We start from the raw sequence: 14095 nt of genomic DNA, 5'->3' as shown, positions 1-14095 counted from the left end.
CCTGTTGGGACAGGACAAGGGGGGATGGTTTGGAACTCAAAGAGGGAGATTGAGACTAGATGTAAGGCTGGAATTCTGGACGCTGAGGGTGGTGAGCCCCTGGCCCAGGCTGCCCAGAGAGGTGGTCGCTGCCCCATCCCTGGAACCATCCCAGGGGAGGTTGGAGGTGTCTCTGAGCACCCTGCTCTAGCTGCAGATGTCCCTGTCCCTGCAGGGGGGCTGGATAAGATGATTTTGAAAGCTCCTTTCCCACCCAAACCAGTCTGGGATTCCACGATTCTACGACCACCAACCTGCCCAGCCGAACCCACCATCCCACAAAAGATGCCAGCACCCACTTGCCACCACCCTTCTGAGCACTCACCCGCTCTCCACCACCAGCAGAATGGGGCAAAAACTACAGCCTCGGGGGGTGTGGGGGGCCAGGAAAGCTGCAGAGCAGCAGCAGGACTTTTTACATGGATCTCTTCATCCCACCAGATGCCCGGTAGCAGCTGCCCTGCAGCACTCTCAAGATTCGCTCGTATATCAGCCTCTTCTGACATCCTCCAACTGGACGTGTTAAAAATTAGCAGCAATGCTGGAGCTGCTGGGCTGGGGAGTTAAATCTCCCCGACAGCTGAAATGAGTTCCAGAGGGTGCAGCTGTCTCCCTGCAGCAGCTGAGGGGTTCCTGGGGAAAAACCCGAGCTGGTGCTTGCTCCGAGGATTAATGGCCTGACAAGGGCAAGGAGGGGTGGGAGTTGGGGAGAAAGAAACCAAAACATGGGGTGTCTTTTGGGTTTTTTTTTCCCCCTGTTTTTATCTCGAGGTTCCCCACTCCACTGTAAATCAGGGAACGAGTGGCAGTGGAAAGGAGAAATTCATCACAGAGAGCCTCCACCCTGGGCTCTCTTGCTTATTCTAGCCCCGTGAGCAGGAGGGATCATAAATTCATCTTGGCCCAAGTGTGCAGAATAAGGGCAGTTTTATGGGTTGGTTTTCAACGCCACTGACTTCTCTTTCTGCAAGGCTCCTGCCAGGTCAGGTCCTGCAGAGCCCGAGCATCCCACGGGTGGTTTATCCCCAAGCTCTCTTGGGAGATGTCAAAGTGGGGCTCTTCCCTCATGGGCAGGTTGGAAAGGGAGGCTCAGAGGTTGTGTCTGCACTGAGGGCAGAGCAAATCTCAAGGGAAGGAATCCTGGCACTCCCCAGGGGTGGCTTTTGGCATGGACAGACCCAGCGTGGGGGTTTCAGGTCAGCTCTGCCCTCCCTGGCAATGCTGAAGGATTTGTGGCTGTGCTCACCAAATGAAAATCCCTTCAGCTTCCATTCAGGGCAGTGGAATCATTTTGTACTGATAACATCAGACATTACAAAGCTGGTGATAAACTGAAGGTTGTTCTTTAGATTATACACAGGGAAAGAAGAAGTGACTGCCATGAAACATTTCACCATGGTGAAACCCAGCGAGACAGCCAAAAGAATCAGAGAACAGAATCAGAGAATGGAAGGTTTAGGATGGAAAAAACCTTTCAGATCATCAAGACCAACCCTTAGCCAGGGCACCATGAACCCGTGTCCCTCACCCCACATCTCCATGGCTTGGGAACCCCTCCAGGGGTGGGGACTCCACCACTGCCCTGGGCAGCCTGGCACAGCCCTGGGCAACCCTCCAGGGCAAGAAATTGTTCCTCAGGGCCAACCTCAACCTCTCCTGCCTGTTTCCTCTTGTCCTATTCTTTGGGTAATAAGAACATGTTAATCCTTTTTCACCTCTGGGGATCCTGTCACTCCCCAGGACAGTTTCACTGCTGGCAAAGCCATTTTTCAGTGGCAAAACCATCCAAACTATTTCACTTCTCTGCACAGAAGACACCAGTGCTCATGGGAGAGGCTCTGGGGACACTGTGGATTTACATCACTCCTGTTGTCATGTTGAATGGACCACATGGACACTGGGAGGGAGACCTGTCCCAGCAGGGAAATACCTCAGGGGGAGAGGAGGCACTTGGGCTTCAGCAAACCCAAGTTCAAAGTCTCACATCCCCAGGGAGCAGCCCATGCCCATGGGCACCACTCCTGCCTCCTCTAAAGACATTTTGGGAGACACCTTGCACAGCAGAAATGCCATTTCCACCTACATCCCAGTGGTGCCCACATTTTCCAGTATCCCCACCCTCCCTGCCTGCCCTTGTAATAGCTGCAGAATTACCTTTACCCCTGCTGGGGGTGTCTGAGGGAGCAGCCCCCAAAGTGGCTTCTACAAGGAGCAAACAGGACAAAGGCTTGGGCTGAACCTCTCCACAGGTCCCATGGGAAAGCACTTGCACCTTCTGCCAGGGCCCCTGGTGACTTCCACAGCCTGAAATCCCAGCCCAAGATGCTCCCAGGTATAAAGCCCAGTAGCTGTGACACAAATGGGAAATAAATGGGCATCCAAATGAACAAAAACAGAATCCCAAAGTCTGAATTCTGCTTTCCTGCAGCCAGGTAGCATCCAAGGGGAAGCACCACCTCCCTAAATAACACCACAGCTCCAACTCCAGGTCTGCAGCTACACGTTGGGGCTTTTTCAACCCAGTGCTGCTATAATTGGTCTAAAACATGATTTAATATCAGAGACGCCGAACACTTCAGTCAAAAATAAACCTGCTTTTTTTTCCCCCCTCCTTCCTCCTGTAGGCAAGACCCCATTTTTGTTTTCCCTCATTGTTGCAGCCTGTTTCCACGACTGGTGTGTTAAACACTTCTTAATTCCTCAGCCCAAGCCCTACCGTTCAGATTTATGGTGGCTGGTGTTTTATGAACTATCCCCTGCCCAAGAATATTTTGTAAATCCACATTCCCCCAACATCCCTGTGCTTGAAGTAAAGCTTCACACTCAGCCAGGCTGGGCGCCCAACAATACCCTCATTTTTTAATCAGTCACCTGTTTCTCATTTTAAGTTTATCACACTTGAAAAAATACTATAATTTCTAGAGTTGTAAAGGAACCTACAAACTTTGGTCTCAGAAATTTCATTTCGAAGGCATTAACTCATTTTGAAAGTCCCTTGGCTATTTAAGGTGTAGAGTTTCCATTAGCAGGATAAACTCCGTGGAGCATGGGGCGTAATGTTCTTATGGAAAACAGTCCCTTCCCCTAATTATTTAGTCTAGCAGGGAATGAAAATAATTAAGTCTCAAAATTCCCTTTAGAGTGGAGCTGGGGGAGGTGGGATAGGGTAGGAAAAAGGAGCTTTTTTTTTTTCCACCCAGCTCCCAAAGGGAGCAGAGCCACGATGGGCACAACCAAGCTGGAGGGTGGCAGGGAGGGTGTGTCACAGAGTGGAAGGGCTCTGGCTCAGGGGTGCAGAGATGCCCTTTGGCAACCACCAGAGCTGCAGCCACCCTGGGTTAGCTTTTCTCTCAGGTGTTACTGCTGAGGCTTCCACTGAAGGCTTTTGTCACAACCACGATGAAATGACAATAAAAAGGTGATCGCTGGCTGCTGGGGCTGAGGATGCTGCCCCCACCAAACCCTCAGTCAAGGGCAGGTCTGTGTTAAAAAAACAGGTCTCCTGCTACCTGCCTTTCCTTCTTGCACCTAGATCAGAGGGTGTGGATCCATCCTCTGGGTTCAGGTTGTGCTTGCCCCATGGGAACGTGTCCTGGAGCCGTGCTGGGGGTGCAGGGGGTTCTCCAGCCTCACCGTGCAACAAGGAGGTGGTTAAAATTAAACAAAGAAATGGTGGTTTTGAAATAAAAGGGGAAAAAAAACAACCCCAAACCCAAGGAGGTGAGAGTGCTTGAGCAGAAGTGATGCTGGGGGAAAGCAGCTGATGGAGCTGCTGTGCCCAAGCCGGCTGCAAGCACCACGAGTGGAAACCCAGCAGGCTGGGATGGGGCACAAAAATGGGGGAAAAACCAGGTAAACAGTCACTTCAGTTTCCTTATGCAGGGAAAGTGCTAACAGCAAACAAGAAATAGCCCAAGAAAATCTCAATAGCTACAGGAACTGGTGACTGAGGTGAGAGCCCAGCCCTCCCACCTGGGCCACACTGGATGGTGCCCATGTCCCAGGCTCACCTAAACCTGAGAAGTCACCCACAGCCTGGGATCCAGAGTGAAATGGGCTGTTGGATTTTGGTCCGAGCCAAAACGAGCATTTATAAATGGTGCTTTTTATTTTACACCACCCAAAAATACACTAGACCCATGAAAAAACCTTTAAGCAAAGCTAATGCCAGAGCAGAGGCAGCTGACACATAAACCTGGGGCTGGATCCTGATCTTTTCCTACTATAAACTAGCTGCTAAAGAGGGAAAACAGAGTCTGTGCTCAAATTAACCCAAGGCAATGCCTGAAGCTGCTCCACGAGATCTCCAGCACCCTGTGCTCAGCACAGTGGGCAGCTGCTGGACCTCCTCCTCTTCCTCTGCAACCATTATGCCCCCAAAACTAACAAAAGTCAAGATTTGCTTTAAATTCCTGAACATTTCACTTCCTCACCTGGTAGAGAACACAAGAAACCCCCAAACAACACCTATCTGTCACCTGGAGCAACGCAGCCTTCTCCCAGCCACATCCCCCTTTGTGATTTTCATTTTAAAATTGGAAGGATTTCATTTTAAATTTCATTTTAAAATGGAAATTCGACGTGTTCAAATACTTGTAGTTTTTTTTGCAGCACCCCTGACGCCAGGGAGAGCAAGAAAGATGCAGCCTGTCTGTGGCAAAGTCCTGGAAGGCAAGAAGTGGGACATGTTTTCTTGATGTTTAACCTGTTATATGTCTTGTTCTCAGCCTCCTACCAGGAGCAAGGTTTATGGCACTGGGGGACACGTGGTAATAAACAGCTCTGGGATTACCCCACGCTTCTGTCGAGCCGTTTATTGCCAGCAGCCACCAGATGGTCACAGCTCCTGGCTGCTGGCACCAGGGGACACCTCATTCCAACTGCTGACCCAGGTCCCTGCTTCTGCTGAAGCCCCCGGGGTCGGTCAGTGCTCAGGTCTGACTGAATTTCTTCTGTTTTTTTTGGGTTTTAATTAAAATAAGGTGAAAAATGCCACTCGGTGCATTTGTGGCACTGAGCCCTGGGGACCTGAGGGGAATTTGGAGACACTCAGCTGATAAAACCACCTTTAAAGAGAGGGAGCTGACACAGTGCAGGTTCTCCAGCCCCTCCTCCAGCTCAGCCTTGCAAATGATGCCCCAGGACCATCTCCCCGATGAAGTCCTGGCTGAGTGAGCCCTAATTTCTCCCTGCTGTGAGCTCCAGCCTTCATTAGCACCCTAATGAGGCACCCACCCCCTTCACCCTCTGCTTGCTGCACCATGTCCCCTCCCTGGCCATCAGAGAGGTGCCACCACCGTGGGGTCTCCTGAGCAGCCCCCAAAGCAAGGTGGTGGGTAGCAGCAGGGAGGTCACAAGCTACCCTGCTTTAGCTGATAAATGCACGTGGCAGCAAATGAAGGTCCATAAACCCAAAAAGAGGTGGCCAGAATGGGAACACAACCCAGAGGAAAGGGTGTTGACGTGCTCCTCAACACCACTGAGTGAGACCAGTTGATCAGGCAGCATCAGCACCCTGCTCCTCACCCAGAAAACCAACCCCAGCACAGCTCATCACCACTCAAACCCCTCTGCAAACACTGTCAGAGCAGAACCAGCCCGTGGTGGGGGCTGTGCTGGTCCAGCCCAGCACTCCTGCTGCAGCAATAATGACCAGAGGTTCCTCAGAGCCCTCCTGGATCCCAGTCAAGGTGTCACTGGTGTGGGACAGATCTGCTGCTTGTGCGACCCAACCGACTGCAGCACCACCCTACAACGTGCCCTGAGCTTCAAACCACCACTTAGGGGAGCTCTGGGGTGGTCCTGAGGCTCTGAGCTCGGAGCAGGATCTGGCCCTGTGTGCTGGGAGTGCCCCCTGGTTCACAGCGACAGGAAAATGGGTTCTCAAGTGAGAATATGTGCAAAAAAACCACCCAGATGACTGTTCCTACAGCAGGCTTGGCTCCTGGACCCCCAGGGGTCATGTCCCATCAGCTCTCTGGGCACTGTGACAGGGCTGGGTTCTTGGGGAACCCCAGAAATGTGCTTATCAGAAATACTCAAACATGATGGTGGGCACCTCACTTAGTTGTATTCCAAGCTGAGCTTCTGCTCTGGCTTTTTGGAGACTATATCCAGACATAGATTCAGCTCTGAGGATAAACCATCCTGGTTTTATAAACCTTCTGGTAAAAGGTGGAAGTTTTTGGTGTCTTGGCTGGGAGAGGAGATTTCAGAATTTAGGGGGTGCACTGGGCTAAAGCTGAAGGACATCAGCAGAGTTCAGGAGGAAGTTCATTCCACAGGGTGCTCTGAACCTTCCTCCTTGTTTGCAGTGCATCCTAAGAGCCTCAAATGGAAAATATTAGCAAGAGCACAATACTGCTTGAGTGGATCCAAAATTCCCTTAACATGTTTTCTCAGCTAAAAATAGCTTCAACAAAACAGACACTTTTGTGAAAAAATGTCCTTTTGTAGAAAACCTTGAGGTTTTCCTCTGTGCCTTCCACTTGCTGATGTTTGCTTTGTCTCTTCATTGAAAACACAAACACTTCCAAGACAAGAGTCCACAAAAACAATCATTTCTGCAGGACTGGGTTGGTTTTGGAATTCTTCTGTAGGCCAGCAGAAAGGGCAGTTTTGATCTGAGCTCAAAGGGATCATGGCAAAAAATCTGAAGCTGATGGAAACCCCTTCAGCAGTCGTGATTTCTGGCCAAGAGAAGCGACCCCGAGCCCATCTCATCCCAGAAAATGGGGTCAACCAAAGGGTCCTTGTGTCCCTGCATGGAGCACCCCATGGTGTTCTCACCCACCCTACTTAAAGACCCCCTGGGTACCACCAAATACAAACCCCAACCTCCACGTCCAAGGCAGGAACAACACAGAGCCCTGGGGGGCTCCAGCTCCTTGGCAAAACTCAAGGCTTACCTTGGGGGAGCTCTGCCTGCAAAAGGGTTCATTGCCATCAAGGACAAGGTCTCCTCTTCCTGGGCCAGCAGCTTCCCAGCCAAGTGGATGATCCATTCATTCTGCTCGTAGGTCTTGGAAAGGAAGAAGAAACACAAATGTCAGGCACTGCTGGGCTTCTCATGGAGTGCAACTGGCATGAAAGACTTCTGCCTGGGCAAGGGGCACCCACCAACCCCAGTTCTCCCCAACTCCCACCAGCTCTGGCTCCTCCTCCACCTTGGATCACACATCTCTTTTTGACTTTTCATAGATCTACCATAGTTGGAGGTGTTCTTGCCAATTCTGCCCCTGAGAACTTCATTTTAATCCTTTCTTTTAGCAGCAAGCTCCACAGAAGAACAGCAATGTCACATTTTGAGATAAGAATCCATAGAATCAGAGAGTCATTTTTTTGGAAGAGGCCTTTAAGGTTATTGAGTCCAACAGCTCCCCAGCACTGCCAGGTCCCCACTAACCCACGTCCCTCACCCCACATCTCCACGGCTTGGAAACCCCTCCAGGGGTGGGGACTCCACCCCTGCCCTGGGCAGCCTGGGTCAAGACTCAACAAGCCTTTCAGGGAAGGGATTTTTCCTCAGGTCCAACCTCAACCTCCCCTGGAGCAACTTGAGGCTGTTTCCTCTTGTCCTGTCCCTTGTTCCTTGGGAGCAGAGCCCGACCCCCCCCTGGCTCCAGGCTCCTGTCAGGAGCTGTGCAGAGCCAGAAGGTCTCCCCTGAGCCTCCTTTGCTCCAGGCTCAGCACCCCCAGCTCCCTCAGCTGCTCCTCCCCACACTTGGGCTCTAGACCCTTCCCCAGCAGCTCCGTTGCCCTTCTCTGGCCACGCTCCAGCCCCTCAAGCTCCTTCTTGCAGCCCACCACTTGAAGCCAGGCTGCTCTCCCCTGTCCTGCTATCAGAGAGAAAACAGAATGAAGTGACTTCTCTATTCCTTACTCCTTTCTCTTGTGGATTTGCTTTAGTCCCATCTGTCCTCCTTACACCCCGTGCCTGTGTCGTACCCTTCATAACACAGCCCCTGAGAGGGAGCAGAGCAGCTCGGCCCAGCCCAGTTCAGCTCAGCCCAGCCCAGTTCAGCCCAGCTCAGCCCAGTTCAGCCCAGTTCAGCCCAGTTCAGCCCAGCTCAGCTCTCAGGAGCCACAGCCCAAGCTGCAGTGGCAGAACTTGGCTCTGCATTTACCTCCCTCCAGGAATCCAAGCATCTCATGCTCTTCTCAAGGATTCTTGCTGAGGCTCCATCAAAAGCATTTCCCCTTCTGGTGACTTTTTGAGCCTTCTAATTCCATTAAGATTATTAATATTTTTAAATTCCTTTTTTTTTCACGTGAACCTAAATGGATTTTTTCCTGCAAGCAGTAGGGGACACTGTGGGAAAGCAAAACCCGGCGGCTGTACCTGCAGGACTGTGACTAATGCAGAAGATCCAGGGAAAGTTACTCTGCAAATCTTTTCTTGTGGTAAAGTTTGTTATTTCCATTGCTAAGGGAAACACCAAACACTGGTGGAAAGGCCCATCAAGCAGCAGCTCTACCTCACAGGGTTTCTGACCCCTGCTCATCACACTTTAGAGGAAAAACCACAATGATTGAAGCCAAGAGCTTTCTAAAAAAGATGATTCTCCTCATCCCCTGCTTCTGTCCTTCCTCCCTGCCTGGCTCCTTCCACCTGCACCACCAACACGGGTGGGTGGTGGAGCCAGGGGTGTTCCCCACTGCCCTGTAACCTCCAGGACACCCCTCTCTCCCCCAACACCCCATGTCACCTCCTGCTCTCCTCCCCAGGGTAGTTCTCCAGGTGGGACAGGACCACCTCAGCCCCCACAGCCCCAAAGCAGCAGTGTGGGAGGGGAGATGTGGCCAGTCCTGGAGCCACACAAGGTGCCTGGAGTCCTTGGCATCACACGAGATGTTAAACACAAACCTTGTGAGCCTCCCAAACCCCCTGCCAGGGCTGTTTCTAGGAGGGCCTGGGAGGTGTGAGGGTTCCTGTGTGCAGGTTGGGGAGAAGCAGGAGAAGAACAGGAACAGAAATCACCACACTCCTGGACCTAGAGCTTTATGGAGGACTCTGAATCTCCAAAGCCTAATTCAAAGCCAGGAGGCTCCATACTGGTGGAACTGGCTCCCGTGGTCTCCAAATTGTTCATTAGCAGCTCCATCTGTGTGAGAGTTGGACTTCTGGTTTGTAAAGTGTTTTTCTTGTAAAATTTACAACATGTCTGGCCCCAGCAAAGTCTGTGGGGAGAACTTTCCAGGCGGTGCAGCCCCCCCTGCTCCCCCCAGCACCAAGGCTGAGCCCCCACACTGCTGAACTCCTGACTCTGCAGAGTGACATGTGCCAAAGGGAGGGGGAAAAAGAGCCCAGGAGAGCTGGGCTGGGTCCAGGGAAACATCCCATCTCTGGGTGGGAAGGGGAGGGTTCCTCTGGCCGTGGATCCAGGGAGACCCCCAGCTGGATGTGGTTTGTGGAGCTTGTGATGCTCAGGATGGGAGGGAGTCTCCTGGTGTTGGGATCTGCCTTGCCAGCTCTGAGTGTGCAAAGCACCAGAGCCAGAGCTTGGACCATCCTGTGGATGAAAAGGAGCCAGGGCAGCTGCACATGCTGCCCTAAGGTGGGCACCCACATGTGTACAGGTTCTATCTTTAGGTTTTGGGTCTTGGCTCCAGGGACTGACCCTGCAGCAGCAACAGAGGTCTCCAGGCTGCTCGGTCTCCATCGAGACATGGGCAGGGACTGAGACCCCCACCCCCACCTCCTGCCCTCCAAAAGCTGAGGCTGCAGCTCCCCTCATGCCAGGCAGGGCCCGTGCCATACCCAGACTGGGATTACTGGGGAACCAGTGACCCACAAGGACTGCTGCTGCAAGCTGCTGGCTGAAATGTGTCCTGAGCTGCACAGCTCACTGTCTGCCCCCGAACAGAGCATCCCTGGGGAGCCCCAGCCCCACCATGGATGGGGACATCATGCTCTCTCCTTTATCTTTTGAGAGCTGTATTAGCACAGAAAGCAATTACTGAACCTGAACACAAAACCCCATCATCAGCCCAGCTCCAAAGCCCAAGAAGGGCAGCTCAGGCAGAGGTTAAGGTTCCCAAAAGTTCTGCCATCCCCACGAGCCTCTCTGTGCTCTCAGGCAGCCCCACAGCAGACACCAGCTCCTCTTCAGCTGTCCTTCCAGCTGGGACCAGCACTAACACCTCCAATCCCCAGGTTTTAGGTATAACAGAGGACTAACAAAGAGCACTTGGGACTTGGTGTTTAGACCCTGTGAATTTTTAGTCCCATGTGGTGCTCGGGGGGCTCCTCCCCCCATCTTTCTGTGCAAAAAGGGGCTTTGATCCTTCTGCCCACCCATGCATGGTGAGGAGCTGAGCATCACTCAGGTACCATCACCTCCTGGAAGCCACAGAGACCTCCCTCCAACCTGATATCCTCTGATCTCTCCACCTATATGCTCTACCAGCACCTAAGCATGGCACTCTCACCTTGAACACATTACCTTGGACAGGGAACACATCCCCAGCTGAAATAACCATCACCAGAACCTTCTCCTCTCACTTTAGTGGGTCACTGAGTGAGAAGGGACTGTGGAACAACCCACGTCCCACAGAAGGAGGGCACAGCTCGTGCAGCCCTTGGCTTTTTTGTAGTTCTCCAGCTCACCACCCTTTGCCACCCGAATTTAACCAGGGAAGGTCAAAGGCTACATCAGGTCGCATCACTTCTCATTATCTCCAACAACAACAGCTCCTGCTTTCCCTTCATTTCCCAAGCAGACACCCTGGTTCTCCACAGGTCTGGCTCAGCATACAGCTTCAGCAGGGGCAGTTCCTCAAGCCTCACCCACAGCCAACCCTTCACCCACCCTGTGGGAACAAGCTTGGGAAGGCAGCAGGTCCCTGGAGGAGGCGGGTGCAGGGCAGAGAGCAGCAGGTCCTGGCCAAGGAATAAAAGGTGGAGCAAGACTCTGGGACCCAGCTCTTAGATCTTACAGGGAACTGGTGCACCTGGCACAGCTCCCATCCCACCTCTGTGCTCAGAAAGAAAAGTCATTTTGTTCCAGAGGAGTGTCTAGACAGGGAGATACAATAGCCACTGCAGACAAGAATCACGCTCTGCCCAGCCAAGGCCTGGCTCTGTCTTTATCCAGCCCCTAGCACGATAACCTATCAGCCTCCCTTGGCTCTGGGGGGGCACTGCCAGCACAAGGTGAGTGCTGGAGGGCAGGGCAGTGTCCCCTCACCCAGCAGGGCAGTGTCCCCTCACCCAGCCTGTCCCTCCTCTGAACGCAGCTCGGGGCTCACAAACGATTCGTGTCTGCAGGCAGGAGACTGATCCGAGCTCAAATGAGAACAGAAAACTCTCCCCCAGCCAAACGTGGAGCAGAAGGGGCTGAATGCTGCAATGGAAAATGGAAGTGAGCTGAGGCCTGTGTTTTCAGAAGGGGGAAGAAGGGAAATGTAAAAGGCTGTGCTCAGTACACTGCGCAGGAGGTGGAGGGTTTATTATGTTACACACACCTCCTCCTCCACTCTGCTGCCACGCAGCTTTTCCCTGTGAGCACCTTCTGGCTGCAAGACTGAGATAACAGAGGCTTGAGTAAGATATTTTACAAAAAATAGCAACCTGCCTTCTCTCTAAATAAAGTCACTTCTCAGCTCTCCCAGTCTGCGTGCGAGGATGTGAAGCGTCCACCACGACTCCCTGGTAGCATCCCAGGGGAGCTGCTCAGAGCATCCACCCCCCTGCTGAAGTTCCTCTCTCCTCTTAGGAAGGCAGCTGAAGTTTATTTACAAACTCAGACCTTGTCCCTGGAAAACCCACCTCGCTTCCCAGGGCATCAAAAATGCTGCTCTGCAGTTTGCAGGACACAAAAGGCACCAGCCAACACTCCGAGCAGCTTCTGTGCCAGTCCCCACCTCCAGAAGCTTTGGGAGCAGCTTCAAGGGACAAAGCAACAAGACTCTGGGCTTTAAAAAACAATATGAAGAGGGCATTAGCTTTGTTGGGTTTTTGGGAAGTCATTATCTAGTAAGCACCAAGAGCTGCCCTCGTGTTGGCCCAATGAAGTCCACGAGCAGAATAAATAACTTCATGCCACAGGAAGGAGGGGAAGAGTTTTCCCTTTGATTTTTCTTCATCTGGAGCACTGAAGGCTTTCCACTGCTGCCCACTGGTGAGGAACAAATCTTTGGGATGATAAACAACTGCCTTTTGGAAAGTCCAAGACATCCTGCTACCAGGAAAAGTGACCAACTCGAAGCCCTAAAACTATGAGCAGCATTTTGTTTGCTGGTTGCTATTTATTAACAATGCTCAATCCACCCACAGCCTGCCAAAAATTGTGAGGCTTCTTTGGACCAGTGGCACAGCATCACTTAGTTCTGGGTTGTGATGTTTGGGCTCCTTCTACAAACACCCAGCACAGATGAGATAAATAATAATAATAAAATAATTAGAGAAGCTACATCAGTAGCTGAAGGGCAGCTTTAAAAATTTCTCTCCAATTTCTTCTGTAAAAACAGGATCTCTTTGCCCTAATACAATAAAGTGTCAAGGGGTGACAGTTTTTCCCACTGTTGAACCTGAATTTTCCTGAGATTAAATCATATTCTGCCATTTTATCCATTATTTCCTCCCTTCTCCACAGGGATGTGGAACACAGATCCCTGCTTTCCTCTCTGTGGTAGGTTTTCACCTGTTCCAAAGCTGTTCTGGTATTGGGATGTCCATGCAGAGAAGGTTTTTGCACCTCTGCTCTTCCTGCAGGTCCCTCTTTGCACCCTCACCAGTCAGCTGCATCCTTCCCAAACTGGGTGCTCAGTTGAGGGTTGTGGGAGGGTGACACAGAATCACAGACTGGTTTGGGTGGGAAGGGACCTTCCAAGGTCACCCAGTCCAACCCCCTGCAGGGACAGGGACATCTGCAGCTAGAGCAGGGTGCTCAGAGACACCTCCAACCTCCCCTGGGATGGTGCCAGGGATGGGGCAGCGACCACCTCTCTGGGCAGCCTGGGCCAGGGGCTCACCACCCTCAGCATCCCAAATTCCTTCCTTCTCTCTAGTCTCAATCCCCCTCCTTTAGTTTCAAACCATCCCCCCATGTCCTGTCCCAACAGACCCTGCTCCAAAATCTGTCCCCAGCTTTCTGACAGGCCCCTTCCAGCACTCCAAGTTCAGCTGCTCGGATGGAGGCGGGTGATCCAGAGGGACCCACCTCAACAATAAACCTCTCCACATCACCTCCTGACCATAGGATTTATGTTGAGAGCCCTCCAGCCTACACTGCAGACAGGTTATCAGCTGGGTGATGGAGCAGAGGGAGTCCCCGAGGTGGCTGCTGAGCACAACTGATCAGGGCTGTGCAGAGTTCCACAGGTTGGGAGTTCCTCCCCTCCTGCCCAAGCCAGGCAGACACGTTCCTGGATGGGTTGTGTCCCTGCCAGAACGAAATGAAGGGCTTCAATTCAGAGCCACAGCACCCTCGGGATGTCCAGACGTAGGAAACAAAGAGGGGATTTAGCCAAGCAGTGAAAAGGCATATTATATTTAGATAATAAAATTAACATCACGAAAATTATTTCCTGGAAAATAACGCCGGGTCACGGGAGAGACAATTAAAGCGCTACTGGTAATTAAGAGGTGGTCGACTAATAAATGGCAATTTGGAGGTGGAGCAGCACCGTGGCTCCTCCTGTTCCTGCAGCCCTGTCGTGCCAGGGGCCTGGCTCTCCAAACCTCCAGCTCCTCCAAGCGGATCCTGCAGCCAGGGCTGGGAAGTTCTGCAGGAAACCCGCGCGGAGGACGGCGTCGTATGTCAAGGGGTGATGAGGTGCAAAGAGGGACCTGTCAGGAGCAGCACAAAGGGATGGTAAATATCTTCCCCCCCTCCCAGGTCCCTGGCTTTTCTGCAGCCTGTCAGAGCTGGCTATGTCAGCTCCTCACCTGGCCACCACCGGCCAGCTGCAGGAGCAGCCCCGTGGCTGGGGGCTGGGCGGTGCAGGAAAATCCCAGAATTTCCCCAGACTGCTTCAGTGGGATCCAGGGGCAGAGGTCCCTTGGCTTTAGGGACTCCATAAACTCCTCTACAGGGTCTGCCAAACTTGCCTG

At 52.3% G+C, this 14095-nt stretch overlaps 1 protein-coding gene across 1 annotated transcript in view; it reads right to left on the bottom strand.

Moving 5' to 3' along the window:
• The window catches only part of LMF1 (lipase maturation factor 1), a gene marked incomplete at its 5' end in the record, with an annotated part of 60139 nt that overhangs the window by 4151 nt on the left and 41893 nt on the right, over nt 1–14095 (bottom strand). The window contains one exon of the mRNA XM_008942996.1: nt 6948–7060. Within this exon, the coding sequence (XP_008941244.1) occupies nt 6948–7060 (113 nt within the window). The remainder of the gene's footprint in view (nt 1–6947; nt 7061–14095) is intronic.

This window comes from Merops nubicus, unplaced genomic scaffold, assembly GCF_000691845.1.
Source record: "Merops nubicus isolate BGI_N331 unplaced genomic scaffold, ASM69184v1 scaffold6846, whole genome shotgun sequence".
NCBI lineage: Eukaryota > Metazoa > Chordata > Aves > Coraciiformes > Meropidae > Merops > Merops nubicus.
The sequence above is the reverse complement of the archived record's forward strand: the minus strand, read 5'-3'. Positions and strand labels throughout refer to the sequence as shown.